This window comes from Paramacrobiotus metropolitanus, unplaced genomic scaffold, assembly GCF_019649055.1.
Source record: "Paramacrobiotus metropolitanus isolate TYO unplaced genomic scaffold, Prichtersi_v1.0 Parri_scaffold0000089, whole genome shotgun sequence".
Lineage (NCBI taxonomy): Eukaryota > Metazoa > Tardigrada > Eutardigrada > Parachela > Macrobiotidae > Paramacrobiotus > Paramacrobiotus metropolitanus.
Genome location: NW_026570309.1, coordinates 454,612 through 469,559, shown reverse-complemented (window position 1 = coordinate 469,559; position 14,948 = coordinate 454,612). Strand labels below are relative to the sequence as shown.

At 43.4% G+C, this 14,948-nt stretch overlaps 3 protein-coding genes across 5 annotated transcripts; 2 read left to right on the top strand and 1 right to left on the bottom strand.

Moving 5' to 3' along the window:
- The first annotated feature begins 2,109 nt into the window (after window positions 1–2,109).
- Window positions 2,110–5,117, top strand: LOC129596386 (uncharacterized). 3 transcript variants are annotated; one of them, XR_008691421.1, is made up of 4 exons: window positions 2,110–2,863; window positions 3,484–4,293; window positions 4,365–4,613; window positions 4,997–5,117. XR_008691421.1 is itself a non-coding variant. In XM_055493655.1 (4 exons), exons 1-4 carry the CDS (start codon window positions 2,204–2,206, stop codon window positions 4,500–4,502), a joined length of 1,539 nt encoding a protein of 512 aa, XP_055349630.1. In that variant the 5' UTR covers window positions 2,110–2,203; the 3' UTR covers window positions 4,503–4,739. The 3 variants fall into 3 exon arrangements, 2 of the variants coding, with proteins under 2 accessions (XP_055349630.1, XP_055349629.1); XM_055493655.1 differs by lacking the exon at window positions 4,997–5,117 and having other exon boundaries at window positions 3,484–3,923; window positions 3,993–4,293; window positions 4,365–4,739; XM_055493654.1 differs by lacking the exon at window positions 4,997–5,117 and having other exon boundaries at window positions 4,365–4,739.
- Window positions 5,118–6,164: 1,047 nt separating this feature from the next.
- Window positions 6,165–6,885, top strand: LOC129596448 (uncharacterized). The gene is made up of 2 exons (XM_055493725.1): window positions 6,165–6,501; window positions 6,652–6,885. The coding sequence occupies exons 1-2, from the start codon at window positions 6,178–6,180 to the stop codon at window positions 6,835–6,837; spliced, it is 510 nt and encodes a 169-aa protein (XP_055349700.1). The 5' UTR covers window positions 6,165–6,177; the 3' UTR covers window positions 6,838–6,885.
- A 4,091-nt stretch (window positions 6,886–10,976) lies between these two features.
- LOC129596413 (uncharacterized) lies at window positions 10,977–12,387 on the bottom strand. The gene has a single exon (XM_055493687.1). The coding sequence runs from the start codon at window positions 12,050–12,052 to the stop codon at window positions 11,210–11,212; it is 843 nt and encodes a 280-aa protein (XP_055349662.1). The 5' UTR covers window positions 12,053–12,387; the 3' UTR covers window positions 10,977–11,209.
- Window positions 12,388–14,948: the final 2,561 nt, after the last annotated feature.

The following is a 14,948-nucleotide window of genomic DNA, read 5'->3' as shown; positions in this document are numbered from 1 at the left end:
CATAAATTCAGATAGCGGGAATATTTCTTGTTATTTCATTGGATAAAACCGAACCGAATTACCGTAAATTCCGTAATTATCGAATTTGCACCTCCCCCCGTAATAAGGCCCCCCTCCGTAATAACCCCCCTCCCATAACTCGTTTGAAAAATAGCGCCTCCCCCCGAATTTGCCGCCCAGGGGGGCCTTATTAAATGTTAAGCGCCACAACATGATAGATATACGGTCATATACCGCAAATTGCTTCATAATAATTGCTATGATTTAATGAATAAACGGTAAAAACTCACAAAAATAATGTGGTGCTATGCTCCAGAATGCTGTCTGCAAGGTTGTGCAACTGGAAATACCGATATCTACAGCGTTCAGTTCAATAGAACAGGATGCGCAGTGGTTTGAAAAATAACGGCCCCCTCCGAAACATACTGTTTGAAAAATAGTACCACCCCCTGAAATAACGCCCCCTCCCCGAAATAAGCCCCCCTCCTCTAGGACCTAACGGCTGCCGCCGTTAGGTTTTTAAAATTCGGAACGAGGTGTCTGATCTTAGGTTTCTTAGGACGAGTGATCAATATCAACTTACTTTTCTCGATTCCAATTCCTTGCTGAACCTGCACCGGGCAACTGCGCCCGAGTGGGGCCTGGCAGGCAAATTGCAGCCAAACAATGGTAGCCATCACAAAATGGCGATCCATTTTCGACAGCAGACAGCAATAAAAGTTTGAAACGATAAAACGAGTAAAAACCATGACAGTGTCTGCAGATTTTAATAATTCAAAACGGTTAGGAAGTTCACTCTAGCAAGATGATAAAGATAAAACCTCGTTCAGTGATTTTTGCAGCGATTTTTAAATGGGATCTTTCATGCTATTTCGTGTCAGAAAAGTCGAATAAGGTACGTACTGTAGGCCCGCTTTGCTTGGTGCTTTGTTCGTTGTGGCGCCAGCCTCGCCTCCAATCTTCTTATTGGCTGCTCATTTGCACACACCGTATAGTACACTGAGAACAGTACTTAAATTTTTGCATAGGAATTTTTGCAAACGAACGATGACTGTTGAATACCGTCCCGCTTCAATTGGTCCACACAGACGCCCAACCCGTTGTAGTTCTTATGATCAATAACAATCGGTCAACAAACCGATAAGCATAAGTAGTGTATTGAAACTCATTCAATGCTAATGTTAGTTCACGTAAACGAGATAAAAATCATGCGGTTGCGATGATTTGGATGATAAACTGCAGCCTCAACGGAACCACAGGAAACCCAGTGACCAGTAGAACAACAGGAAAAGACGTCCCACTAGAAACGAGCCTGCTGCGGCATGCAAATAGACAACAGGATTTCGAGACGAGACATTCAATCAGCAAGTTTGATTGAAGAATGTCTTTTTAAACGTAATATGAAATTAGATAAGACTAATTTGTCCCTCAGCAAAGCTGACAGAGCAGAAGATAAATGTATTATTAGCCGTTGAAAAAAAGACTGAAAACATGAAAATCCGAAAGGTAGGATGTCGCTGGCCGAATTTAGACATGGCGATCGTTTTGCCTTTTCGCCAGTAAAACGACTGCCCATCTCTTACGTGTATAGTGCTTTAAGCAACGTCTGAAAAAAAACATCCTGAAGCTGAATCCAAGGAACGAAGCAGTATCCAAGGAACGAAGCAGTAGGACCTTCCATCTGGACATCCTTCCAGTTCGCAGCATTAAGAAACCACATCACTACTAATGGTAAGCTCATGACTGGAACGTATTTTGTTCTCCTCTGGAAATTGTTCTTGTGCCTTTCTAATGCCTTATCAAACACATAAAAGTTGCTTGTTTGTTTGCCGTATGAAAGATGTGGTATCGCACAAAACAAAATGGAGAAAGGCTTTTTTACTTAACAAATCAAAAGTTAAATGAAAGCGATTTAAATGGCAACCTGACATCATAGTAAGGTACCAACAAGAACAAGATGATAACTTTGTAGATAAAGAAATTAAAGGGCAGATATGCCTCTTGAAAACATTGTACTGTATAACAAAAGATAATCCGCTTTCGACTGGATAAACCGCTAATTGTTCCCCAGCGCAGTCGACTGCACTGTTAGTTAACAGCATGAATCACCTGCAGCTTTAACTGTTGAAATTTTCTGTGCTCGATAGCCGTAATTAGTCGAGTTTTGCAAGACACAGTCGAACTGCTTTTCCCCGGATTCATAATGCACTTTGTGTACGGATCTACAACCGATGGACCACAGACCTTCAATGCTGTTAACGTTCGAAACAGTCGGGGTCAATTCGAATACGGTCGTGTCATCAACGTCTTGGAAAACGGCCTCGTCGTGGACTTTGATTGTCCCGGAAGGCGTTCTGAACTGGTCGAACATGGGAACGTCTACCGAACTCAAAATTGGTTCTTCCAAGCGCCGGTAGTCGAGCTGTACAATAGTTTATTTAAAGAGTACGCCACGGCCCAAATCGAAGTGCTCATGCGTGAATCCCTCGACCGCCCCTTGGCTTGGTACTCTGCTAAATTCCTGGTGCAGCGTGCGTACTGGAACAGCGTTGTGCTGACCGAGGTTCAGTTGGAACATGGGACTCTACCGGTACTAGTTCCAGCCGGCCATATTCGCATGGTATCCTCGCCCGAAGAGCAAGACGAGGAGAGAATCATAAACGACTATTTTGTAATCAGAACTCGCCAGCTGCCAGAGACGTATCAAGAACTGATCGGAACCGATTTGCCAATGTGGCATATGTGGGATGGATTCAAAGATGCCTTGATATGGCGCGGTCGTGTGTACCCGGTTTGTGTCCTGGATGGAACGCTCGTGTATGTAGAAGCGCGGGAACGAATTATTTACTTTGCGGAAAACATGGTAAGGCGGACGTATATTATGCTTATCGTACCATGCATGAAATTAATTGGGTAGCAGTAAAATATCGATATATGTTATTGTTGTGTTTGCAGTATTACACTTTTTATTCTGCTTTCACTCGTAGACGACAAATAACTCAGCTGATGACAAATTAAGTTTCTAGGTCAATAAGAGAAACACTATTGCTAAGCGGACATTGCACAGGAAACAATCAACACAATCATAATCTCGCGACATAACGCTTGTATCAACTCGTCGTACAACATGTACAAGCTTGTCCGGTAATTTCTGTCGTAAAGGTACAGATACCACATATTTACCGCGAAGTTTGCGCTATAGCGATTGCTACTACACTACGTTTGGCGTAACACGCAAATTTGTGTATTTCGCTGTACTGAACCGGCAGAAATTGCCGGACAAGCTTGTACTGTTGTACGTACGTAACAGTTATGAGTATGTATCGTCAAAAAAATAAATTTAATAACGCAAAAAGCCAAAAACCTTGATACCGGGAGAGATGTTCCACCATTCAAAGGTATAGCAAAATATCTGTGTGTAGGTACATTGTTAAGAGAAAACAGAAAATAACGTGTACTCTAATCTCGTGCGCTGATCGACAGATGGAGCATATTAAGGATGCAGTAAATGACGTTACCAACAAGATAAACGAACCACTGTATTGTCGCAAAACCACCAGCCCCGCGTTTGGGCCCACGTCATTTGAAACCGACGAAAGCGTACAGAACCAGTTTACGCGGCTATCGGAGCTCCCACCGTGCATTCTCTCTGAAATCTTCCAGTATGTGCCACCCGACGAACGAGCACAGTATCGCCGCGTGTGCGCGCTCTGGGATCTCCTGCTTAACCGGGACGTGGCCTTTCAGCACATCTCGGTATCTTGTAGCTGGCAGCGTTCATCGTACTCACGGCGCGGGTACCATTCCGAAGATTATACAGCAGGGCTCTGTCTCCTCAAATGCGTCACACGCGCCACATCTTCCATTGTCATCACCGATGCTCAGGACTACAAATATCGAGACTGGCTAGGCGACATTTTACGGTTAATTGCCGCGCTATGCAAGCTGCGCAAAAAACCAAATAAACTAAAGGTGGTGTTTTGGCGATGCAGACCGCAGTTCCAATCGGTGCTGTATGGAGTGAAGGCGTTGGCATCCGCCTGCAATCGTGTGTCACCCGTGTGCGATGGAATTATGTGGCGAGAATGCGCGCTCTCTGTACGCTGTAAATATATTGATACCGCTTCAGTTCCTTATGGAGTTATTAATCCGGGATCCGCAAACATCAAAGCTGATCTGTACGACCTTTTCGAGAAAGGCCTACCCGGTGTGGACTTGGCTCGTTTGTCGCATTGGATTACCAGCGTTGTTCGTCCAAGCCGTAATTCTCATTTTCTCAAAGATATCGAATGGGTGCGTGCCTACGTTTTGCTCACAAGTCTGTTATAAATCTGACGGTTAACACAACTGTGTGTTTGTTGCAGCTGCTATTAGACTGTCAGCACCACGATCAGGAAACCAAGTGGACTAAAGCGAAACTGAAACGGTTAGATGTTGCCCAATTAAGCAGCTTTTCGATTTATGCTCTGGATGAAAAAATGAGGAAAGAGAGGCCGAAGTGAGGCTGTGCATTCACAGTGCTGCCGCTACCCCGTTGAGCAGCTGTTCGTAAGGGTCACTCAATACGACTACCCGGAATCGAAACATGATTACACTGCATTTTCGTTTTCCTTGTAAGAACCTATCATTCTGTTGCGCAGAAACTAGAAAAGCATAGGTCTTTGTCGCGAAAACAGGTGCAACGGTTTAGCTCGAAATTCCCGAATCGCAAGACGCGCGAGCATTAAAGAGTGTTGATTACCTATAAAAAATTTTGATGTTGAATTAACTTCTTTGTATATGTGTAATAAAAACGATGCTCTTAAAGCATCGCTACTTGAAGTACTTGTTTAGCGCTTCGAGCGTCGAGGTGCACAGTCAGCTTCTCCCATGGTACAATGGTAAAAAAAAGTTAGGCACAACGTGGCGACAATATTCATCTGCTTTCATGCACATACTTCCACTTATTCTGTGTACTAATGTATGTATTCTTGCGAAAACCATTAATGTTCTTTAGGAGACAGTGCTCCGGCTGCTGCGATTAATTGCGTCATCGTGCGGCTCGTTTGGCCGCCGGCATGCAATCGTCACACAACGCAGTTGCGGAAAACTATTATTGCAGGAAATCAGGAATTATACTAACATGTTTACCAGGAACCAGTAAAATTAGCCTACACCTGAATTGATATTTCCCGTGGTGATCACAGAACGTCTCATTGTGAAATGAGTAGCCGGCGTTTCTAGAGAATTAACCCCCAGGTTTTCATTTGATCCTAAAGGAGGTTTCCGCAACTGCTCCTTGGTGGCTCTGATTAGCACCTATCCATGCAGGGCAACGTCATTGTTATCCTCCCAAGCGAGACGTCAATTCCCAGTCGGCGATTAAAGGAACCACGTCACACTCTTTAGTGGAATTTTGCAAGTGGGCGACCGGAAGCGTTGTCGTCCGTAAATCATAACAGCCACGTCTAATGTACAAATTCTGCGTCCAGTACAATATCTCGTTTCTCAAGAAACGCCTCACATTTGCCGCTGCTTTAAAAACAAAACGAGGACGAAATTAGCAGCGTTACGTAAGAAAGTACATTCTATAGTTGTTAACTTTACTCTCCAAAATTACCAGTCCCAGAAATTTGCTGAGTTGTGAATGCCACAGCGATGAATACAACGCTGACAAAACTTAATTCATCCATATTGTTCAACAACACGATTGCCGGATTTCCCATTGCAGCTTATCCCAAATTATGGGCATGGTTCAGCTTCAATATCACAACCAGCACCTTGGGAACCTTTCTCAATGCCATCCTTATCGTCGTCATCACCAGACGTTCATTTGGGCGCAGTCGCTGTAATCTACTGATCGGCCAGTTACTGCTGCTAAATATTTTTAACATTGCGCTCTGCGCTCCGGTGGATTACATAATGATCATGACCACCCAGTTGGGATACGTTCCCATCGTTAACTGTAACATATCCGCACTCTTTCGCTCGACATCTTTTGCGATGACTTACTGGACATCGGCGGCACTGTCCGTCAACCGCCTGGTCGCTACCTTTTTAGCGCATTACTATCAAAACCTATTCGCTCGTCGCATGACGGTACTGTACATCATTATTATGTGGATGATGGTCTTCGCGGTGCAGTTACCGACGCTGTTCCAACCGGGAGGCAAAGCCTTCTTGAAATTTCCTTTGGGAATGTGCACGTCGGTTCCTTCTACGGCCGCCGCATCCACAATAATGACTGCAGTGTCGGTGACCACGCCGCTGGTTATAGAGGGCGTAGCGTACGTTATTCTCGTGGGAAAGTTGTGCTTGCAGCAATGCCGGCCGAGTAACCTCAGTCCGCGAAGCCGGCGGAACGTAATCCTTATCAAATTGCTGGCGGTGACGTATGTGTGGAATATCGGCTGTTTTGCGCCGGTGCCGATAATGGTGTTCCTCATTCGGTACACTGGTTTGGGGAATTACGCGTACGTCTGGTTGCGATCGCTGGAACAATGTGGTTCAGCAGGAACACCGGTAAAATTATGCGTTAGTTATATAGCTTTTACTTTTTAGTAATGTGAATCCTTTAAACGGCAGTATCTGCACTTTTAATTTACCGCAAATAACTTAACAGGATAAATAAAATTGTTATGGCACCAAAACGAAACCGCGTTTGCTGTTTAGGCCATCTTTATCTGCATGAACCTGGAATATAAGAAAGGACTGAGGAACCTGTTCGTGAAGAAAAGGAAATATCAGGAGGATTCTTCGGCTCAGAAGTCATTGCGACAGAAGAGTACCCAACAAACGGACGAATACCCGTTGAAGCGCTATAATGCTAACACACCGTCTTTGGCCATAGAGCGCTGATCGTGTTAGTTTAATCTGCTTACGCTAACTTTTGTAATCTGCATTTTATTGTGATACGTAATAACTGCTGGATGATAATCTCTGGTGTATGCATTTGAGCGATACTCCATGGGAGAATCGCTCAATAAAATTAGAGGTTTCATAAAAGCGTTGGCCATAATAATAAGAATATTTTTAAGAAAGTAAAATAAGAAAGTAAAGTAAGAAACGTAAGAGTAAAGTAAGAAAGTAAAGTAAGACAATTAATGCATTTGTAAGAACGTAAATTGTTATACGGTATGTCAGATTTTTGGATCTGAACTTTGAATGTTTGTTCAATATGATAATATTATGATGCAATAAATGTTATACCTCAACATATTATTATGATCTAATAAACTCTATGAGACCGTAGAATGCCAGTAGAAATGTAGAGTGCATATACTAGTACAAAGTACCGTTGACAGTTGGCCATCTGCTCTTGCTCATAAGGAGGCAAACAAGACAGATTAGCGCAAGGCCAGGCCGCCGGTATCGTACATCGCTCAAGTGGTGTGTCCACACTCACCATGCAAATTACGCGAATGCCGAATTCGGCGTAGGCATCTTTATTTTCACCTACTCCGCACTCGTTGTAATATAGTGCAACCATTTCCTGACCATCATGATTCCCCTAATACATATTATCCCGAAATGGGCGCTGCGGGTCCGCGTGCGTCCACTGATTCCCAGGAGCGCCAACCAGATAGTGGCCAGTCAGCAGTGCCTGCTGGCGTGCATGGTCTGTAACCACTGAACGCATTTTCACAGAAAGAAACTTCTTTCTATCTATCATCGTGTATAATGTGCGAACCATTTTGTTAGTTTATAGGCGCAGTCACCTTTATAATATCCATCTTCGAACTGCATCTCTATGCCGTTGTGCGTCATGACGTGGTGTATTTAGGCAGTTGGGGAATCAGTTATGAATTCGTCTATTCCGGCACACCAGCAGGTGCGGCATTTGTCGTAACTTCATAATTTTAAGGTTTAACATGTATGCACTAGTTTCAGCAAAGAATGTGCTTTGTAGTGAGAAGTTCGTTGATCTTCTTTTCTCTCCTATCCGCAACTCTGACAATACCGCTTCTGATAAGCGCTACGGTGCTGTTCAAGCATCTCCGACAAGTATGAGAATTTATTAGCAGCAAAATTACTCAGCATTCGATATTTTGCAAATGTTATCACTTATATGATGCTACGAGTGCTTTTTCTAACAGGAAAGACCGGAAGATGGGGTACCAAATGATAACCAGTTAGAGGCGTTTTTGGCATATTTCTGCATCGACTTCGTTTTCGTGTTTTTCCGGACAGCGGGCAACGTATTCTCTACGTTTGTTAACGTAAGCGTAGCCTTAGTTTAACTGTTTAGCTGGTGGTGTGAGTTTAAGTTACTTTATCTGTTGATTTTACAGGATCCGTCATATTCGTATTGGATTTGGATGTTTTTTGTCAACACATTCCTTATGGCGATTTGTGTAAATTGTGCATGTGGCGGCACACAAATCCAATTCTTGAACATAATAATAATAATAATATAATGTCTTGACAGGCCTACGCATTTTTGATCGTGTGGACACTGTTTGCGGAAGTACTTAGCGAAGTACGAGTAAGTGCTACGTGTAGTACAACATGTACGATTCACAGTACCAGTATGCTGAGTACAGTGCGTACCGGTATTCAGTGTGCTTTATAACGGTGCCGCACTATAGCCTCTATCGCGCATTGCATCAAATTTGATTGACAGGTTTGGCAATGTTCAATGCAATAAACTTGAAAGACCAGTTTTCGATGTTGTATCCGTTGACAGAAAGAACGGTCATTATTCTCCGTTTAACAGACTAAATTCCGTGCATTGCGTAACCAGTGCTTTGCTTACAACTTATGTTTTTCCCGCCGTTTCAGAGTGGAGGACGAAGAGCACGCCGGAGACTTCCGGGAACAGCCAGCGCCGCCACGCTGTTAGCGCGTCCGAATGGCCATCAAAACGCTCCGCTGATGGCTAACCGTTCACACTCCGAGTCGGCCTTAGCGGAAACCGGCACGCAGACGGCGCCACCAGTCGCGGCACGCGATCTTCTGCCCAGTGACGAAATTGTCCAAGTTTTTGGCGTTGCTGGCGTCGGCATCTATCGCATTTAAACTGTGTTTAATTAGTAATTTCTCCATAATAATGATAGCACAGCGTTATCGTGGAAATGCGCATTGACAAAGTTTGGTAACAGATTAATCATCGGCCTTCATTAATTAATCGGCCTTAATTAATTAATTTGACACCCCTTTTCCTTAAAAAATATACATTTATTTCATAAGCATGATTTTTGCATGACTTCTTGGAAATTCCAAAAATGCATTAAATAGAAATAAGTTGTTTGCTTTGGGCAGTGAATAATTTACGCGTAGTGAACATTTTGTCGTGTGACTGTGTTTTGCTTATTTTCCGAAAATGTGGTTTGTGCGCCACATTACAGAGTTCACTACGTCGCGGTTCAACGAATTTTACTGGCGTCAGAAGTTGACTAACCTTGACATACAAACGACCGGAAGCACCGGTTCCCGCTCTCACTGAGACATGCACACATCCAGGCACGGTGTTTGCGGAGAAATCCGCAACATGTTGAGGTGTGAAAATGGCTGTAACGGTGAGTAAAATGTAAAAACGCCGGCAGCGTTGAGTGAATGTGCACGTGCACAATGCCGGCCGTTTAACGTTCACGTTTATGTGACAATTCCTGGTTCTATCACTTACGCAACAATAGACGTGCGATAGCCCAGAGGCGGGATGAGACAGTTATTCATTGTCGCGGTTAGATGGTAACTACTGACCAGTATTTAAACGTTCTTCATTCGTAACTGTCATACATCCAATACATCCAACTTTTCGCAAGAAAAGCACAGCAGTAGTAAGCAAATCTTGACTTCTGCCTACTTTTTGCTGTTGTTTACCAACAAACGTATTTGTTTTGTGCGCCGCGCAACCATACAGCAATCATGATGACCTTATCCAGCTTGCTGAATGAGACTATCTCCATGTCGATATCGGAAAAATGGACGGAACACAGGATTTGTTCGGACGACACAAAGAATGCGTGCTCTGATGGTTTCCCATCTGTTAACTTCCGAGATGGATTCTACACTGGAGACTATTACTCCGACTATAAGTGAAATGAGGAAACCCGTGGAATGAACAAGCATTTGTAGTGCTCACAACAGTTTTACATCAATGATATGGAAAAAAAGAAGCACATGTCCTTGTTTGCCTTCACTACCCTCGTGACCTATCGAAAATCCGTTATTGAAGTTGCTACAATGGTAGCATCCGTTGAAGATATCCAGTTACTACGGCTTGCCACGTAATCATGCGCAAATATATCATGTGTTTGTATGTTTTATACTATTCTGACGAGTTCTTTTCTCGGGATGCGTGTCATTTGGCCAGGAAAAAAACGTCATTGTCAGCTTGTTTCATCAGCTGAATCATTCAAGAACGTTGTTGGCTTTCCTTGAGAAGCTCGGAAAATGTTGTGTATAAATGTTGTTTGTTAGTTGTTTATAGTGTACAAAGTGATAGAATTATTCTTGCTGTGATGCTAATACGACGATCTCGTCGTTTATTATTTTAATGAATCAAAGCTCAAATGAATAAATTGTTTGAGCTGAAATGCTGGCAAAATTTGCAAAATGCAGTCAAGAATTCAGTTTTCAGTACAGTCAAAATGTCGTCAAATAACCAGTATAGATTTCTATAGTAATGTACGATAAAAGAGGTTGAATTGCGGTCGCGGTTCAAAATAACCTCGCAACGACGCCACCACTAAAACTTGGACGCTTACTCACTACTTTCAGACGCTCGCGCTCCGTGAATATCAAAGTGCAGCTATACTAGTTGCATATCAAAAGGTGTAGAAACAAATTCTGCACTTTGATATTCACGGAGCGCGAGCGTCTGAAAGTAGTGAGTAAGCGTCCAAGTTTTAGTGGTGGCGTGTCGTTCCGAGGTTATTTTGAACCGCGGACCGACTGATCGGTTCAACCTCTTTTTGTCGTACATTGTATGTGTATCATTCCATAGACTCCTTAGTCACCACTGTATACAATAAAAACACTTTATTTATCGTTAGTACAGTTATTACGTCAAATATGGGGCCTTTTAAAAACGGAATTTGGAGCAATGACTCTTGCAGTTGCACTATTTCCAATAATAAGTCTAAACACAAAAGATAAAACGCAGGAAACGACAGAGAAAAATATCAGAGTGCGCGCACGCGACACAACGCAACAATTACCGATGACAATAACAATGTGCCAGAAACTAGCATGTACAATTTGGATTAGTGTCCAAAATCGAAACAGATTACGTAAGCGAAATAGATTTACTTGCCACAATACCAATGGTATTATTCGGCGCCAGCTCCACCTGCCGCTCCGGCGGATGTGCCGGTATGCGCAACCCATACAACCCGCACTTCTCCACATGGAACCCGATTTCCTCCACCAAACCTTTCAGTTCCTCCAAACGAAACGCATATCCCCGATCCGGCAAGCGATCCCGCAGCCCTTCCCACTTCATCTCCCGCGACACCCATCCCGGCCACGCCATCCCACTGGCGCGCTTAATCTCATACGCCGCACAGACCTCCGGTGGACTCCATGCCTTCATCGTGTGCACCGTTACACATAAACTCCCACCGGGTTCCAACCATCTGAGTGCTCGATGGAAGAAGTCAAAGTACGCTTCGGGGCTGGTGAGGAAATGCACCCATCGGCCTGCCATGATTCCGCTGAGGCTGTTTGCCGGGAAGTCCAGCTGACTGGCATCCCCGTGGACGATAGTCAAACGGGAGCGCTGTTCACGCGGGACGCTGTCTTCCACTTCCGCCAAATGCGCTCTGGAGATGTCGTTGGCAATAACCGTGGCGCCGGCGTTGAGCAGATGCTTGGTAACGATTCCAAAACCGCAGCCCAGATCAGCGACTGGTTGGGTGGGCTTCCGCATTTTGTGGAGGAAGTACGCGGTGTATGGGTCTAGAATGTCGACGCTGTAACCCATCTGGTTGAAAGTTTCGGTCATGATATCGTCTGGACCTTTTGTGAACGGCATCCAGCGTGCTTTATTCAGGACTGATAAACGTCGACGACCCGCTGCATTTTCAAATTTCCACGGCGTACGGAAATAAATCCTAGATAATTTGATCATTTTCCTTAACGAAATACTTCGGAAATCAGAAAAACCTAAACAAGCTAACAAACCAGCAAAACAGTATCATAAAATAAGAATAGCAACTACATACAGATGAAGCAAACAAGTAGGTGAAGGAGATTGGCGTGCGGTTTGTGTGTTATAGTGCCCGCACTGTAGTGATAATGCGAGAGGCAATGTCCGATAAGTAACTCTCGTACACGATGATAATTATCGCGCAAACCTAGAAATCTATGAGTGCACTTTCCCATGAAATGATAAGATGATCGATTATCAAATTGTATGTATCGGCATTAGAGAGTAATGGTATAGCGTGCTAGTACTCTGTACTGTACACTTCTGCGAATCAGCTAAAATTTAGTTGATTCGCTCAAGTAGGTGCACACCGTGCGCCCAGAGGATATACGAGTATTTAAGGTAAGCAGCGTTTAATTGTCATCGGGAGAATTCAGTTTAAGTTACTACACTTGTGATAGATAAGTCAACATTAAGTATTCCGAAAAAATAGATCAGGTTACAACAGGTACGGAATTCATTGACTAAACTCACGGGTCTCTAAATTCCTGTCAATCTGTCAAAGTGCACCTTTACGGCTTTACGTCAGATTGAACTGAATTCCACCGGGCTAATGTGCAAATACAAACCCAATTATGAAATTAAATAACAGAAGAACATTTTTCGTAAGAGGAATTCTTAAATCTGCATCTAGTCAATCTGCATCACGCAACAGTTTTGTCATTACTTTTGAATAGCAAAATTTTGAGACATGGCGTCGTTTTTGTCATTCTTCGACACATTTTATCTGCGCACGTTACAATGTATGGGTCTAATGCCGTATTACTGGGACAAAGGGGATGACGCTAACGGTAAGATCTATTCGAACAAAAGGCTCAGGTTGTTGCGCATTTGGTCGATTTTGGCGATCGGCGCGATTTTACTCATCACCCTTGATGACCTGCACAACCATTACAAATCACAGGAAGAGGAACTGGGCAATTTGGAGCTGTTCTCCTTACTGTTTCTTCTTTCACATTTCACCGAGAATCTGCACATCCTGGCGATTGTCGCAACATTGATGTGGAAAAGCCGTTTTCTCCCACAGATTTACGCATACAAAGAAAATTTACTGGCACCGGTTTTGTGTGCTAGTCATCGCCGACTGATTCAGCTTTTTACGCTAATAATTTTCATTGTAACAGTAATCGGTATCGTCTTTTTCGTACCCGCTGTTTTCATGGTGAAACGACCAGAAACCAAAACCGGCACGCACGAGACACTGTTTTTCTTCGGAACAACTGCACCGCCTAAAGTTTTGTCCGATATCTTTCGCATCATTACGAAAGTGGTTAAGAGTATCATTCGCACGGTTCCCCAAGCGATCTTCATGGGTTTAGTCATTCCCTTAGCGTTTGGGTTCCGCAGTTTCGCGCGGCATTTACAGGAGTTGTTGCAATGCAAGGATGACGACAAGATGTTGACATATATTGCGAAAGGTCACGGATTGATTCGCCAACTGCGCTGCGGTATTTACGACGTGAACGATGTGTTTTCGACAATCAACTTCGTGGTGGGCCTGCAGGAAGTCATGATTTGGGTGGCATTCGGGGCGGTGCTGTTAATGCCGTCTCACCATGATCCCGGCATATCGCCGGAAGCCGCTTATAATCTGCGTCTGTACCGAGAATATCTGGTGGTTAACTTGTCGTTTTCGTCGGCAACGTCGCTTATCAGTGCAGTTATACGGGTTTCGGCGTGTGTGTTCTGTCATGATCAGGTAAAAACATACAGTACCTATCTGAGTATCTGTGTATCTAATTAAAAACTTACTGAGCGCATTGATGCAACAGTAATTAAATATTATTTTTAGCATTTATGTACGGCATTTGTTGTACATACTGTATTTGATCGTCTGTAGTATGCAAGGCATGGGAAAAATAAATCTCTTTATTACGATTTATTTGTACGCGCTCGACAGGGTTTACCTATAAATACACCAGTACTGAAATAAACCTTTGCCGAAATCGACGTCGTCTGTGTGTAACTGTAGGCTTCTTCTGTAAGAGATGCCATTAATGAACTCATATCTGACCCGCATAAGAATCCGTTGGTCCACAAAGAATGCCAATCACTGCGAGCTGTTTTCGACAGCGGAAAAGCTACAATTACTGCCGGTGGTTTCTTCGACTTGACGAAAGAGTATGTTCTAATGGTAAGTTTGCAATCAGTGCAATGTAAAGCGTAAAGCAGGTTTGTCCGGAGATATTTCAATATGGCACGTTTCCTCTTTCTCAGGTGTGTGGCATGCTGATAACTTATTTCATTCTGCTATATCAAACTCGCGAATCACAGATGGACATTCAGGCAACACTGGAATACATACACAACGCCACCGTCCATCTTGCAGTTCTGTCATAAAGAGCAATCCTAGTATCATCAAGTTGAATTTTTTTAATTCGGATTGCATTACAACTATAGTTTTGCTTGTAATGCCAATATATTCAGTGTGTTCGCCCTCTTCCAAATCGGAAGCAATAATGTAAAAACTGGGATTGTCATTTGTAAATAATTTGTAAATGAGTTTTATCAGGGATCGAATTCTCGTGTTTGCTTTGAGTTTACGCTGTGCAGCTTCCTGCACTGCAGACATGCCGCACAAGAACAGGCTAAAAGGATTTCATTGTATTGCATATTCCCGCTGCAGCTGCAGTGGTATTAAATGACATTCATAGTAATTGTACTCGAATACTGAAACGATACATAAAACTAAAGAGCATTATGCAATTATCAATTTATCGGGTATACATTTCTTTACACGGGTACACATGTTCATCTGAATGCCATCTTATCCAGTTTCTTCTGTAGCTTCTACTTATTGTACTAAGGTATTCAGTAC

What these genes read in the sequence shown, in the direction of transcription:
- LOC129596386 (XM_055493654.1), top strand. Translation starts at nt 2,204, where the DNA reads ATGCACTTTGTGTACGGATCTACAACCGATGGACCACAGACCTTCAAT. An exon ending in TTTACTTTGCGGAAAACATG is followed by an intron (nt 2,864 to 3,483) that starts GTAAGGCGGACG and finishes GCTGATCGACAG; the next exon opens with ATGGAGCATATTAAGGATGC. An exon ending in TTCTCAAAGATATCGAATGG is followed by an intron (nt 4,294 to 4,364) that starts GTGCGTGCCTAC and finishes TGTTTGTTGCAG; the next exon opens with CTGCTATTAGACTGTCAGCA.
- LOC129596448 (XM_055493725.1), top strand. Translation starts at nt 6,178, where the DNA reads ATGTGCACGTCGGTTCCTTCTACGGCCGCCGCATCCACAATAATGACT. An exon ending in GTGGTTCAGCAGGAACACCG is followed by an intron (nt 6,502 to 6,651) that starts GTAAAATTATGC and finishes TTTGCTGTTTAG; the next exon opens with GCCATCTTTATCTGCATGAA.
- LOC129596413 (XM_055493687.1), bottom strand. Translation starts at nt 12,052, where the DNA reads ATGATCAAATTATCTAGGATTTATTTCCGTACGCCGTGGAAATTTGAA.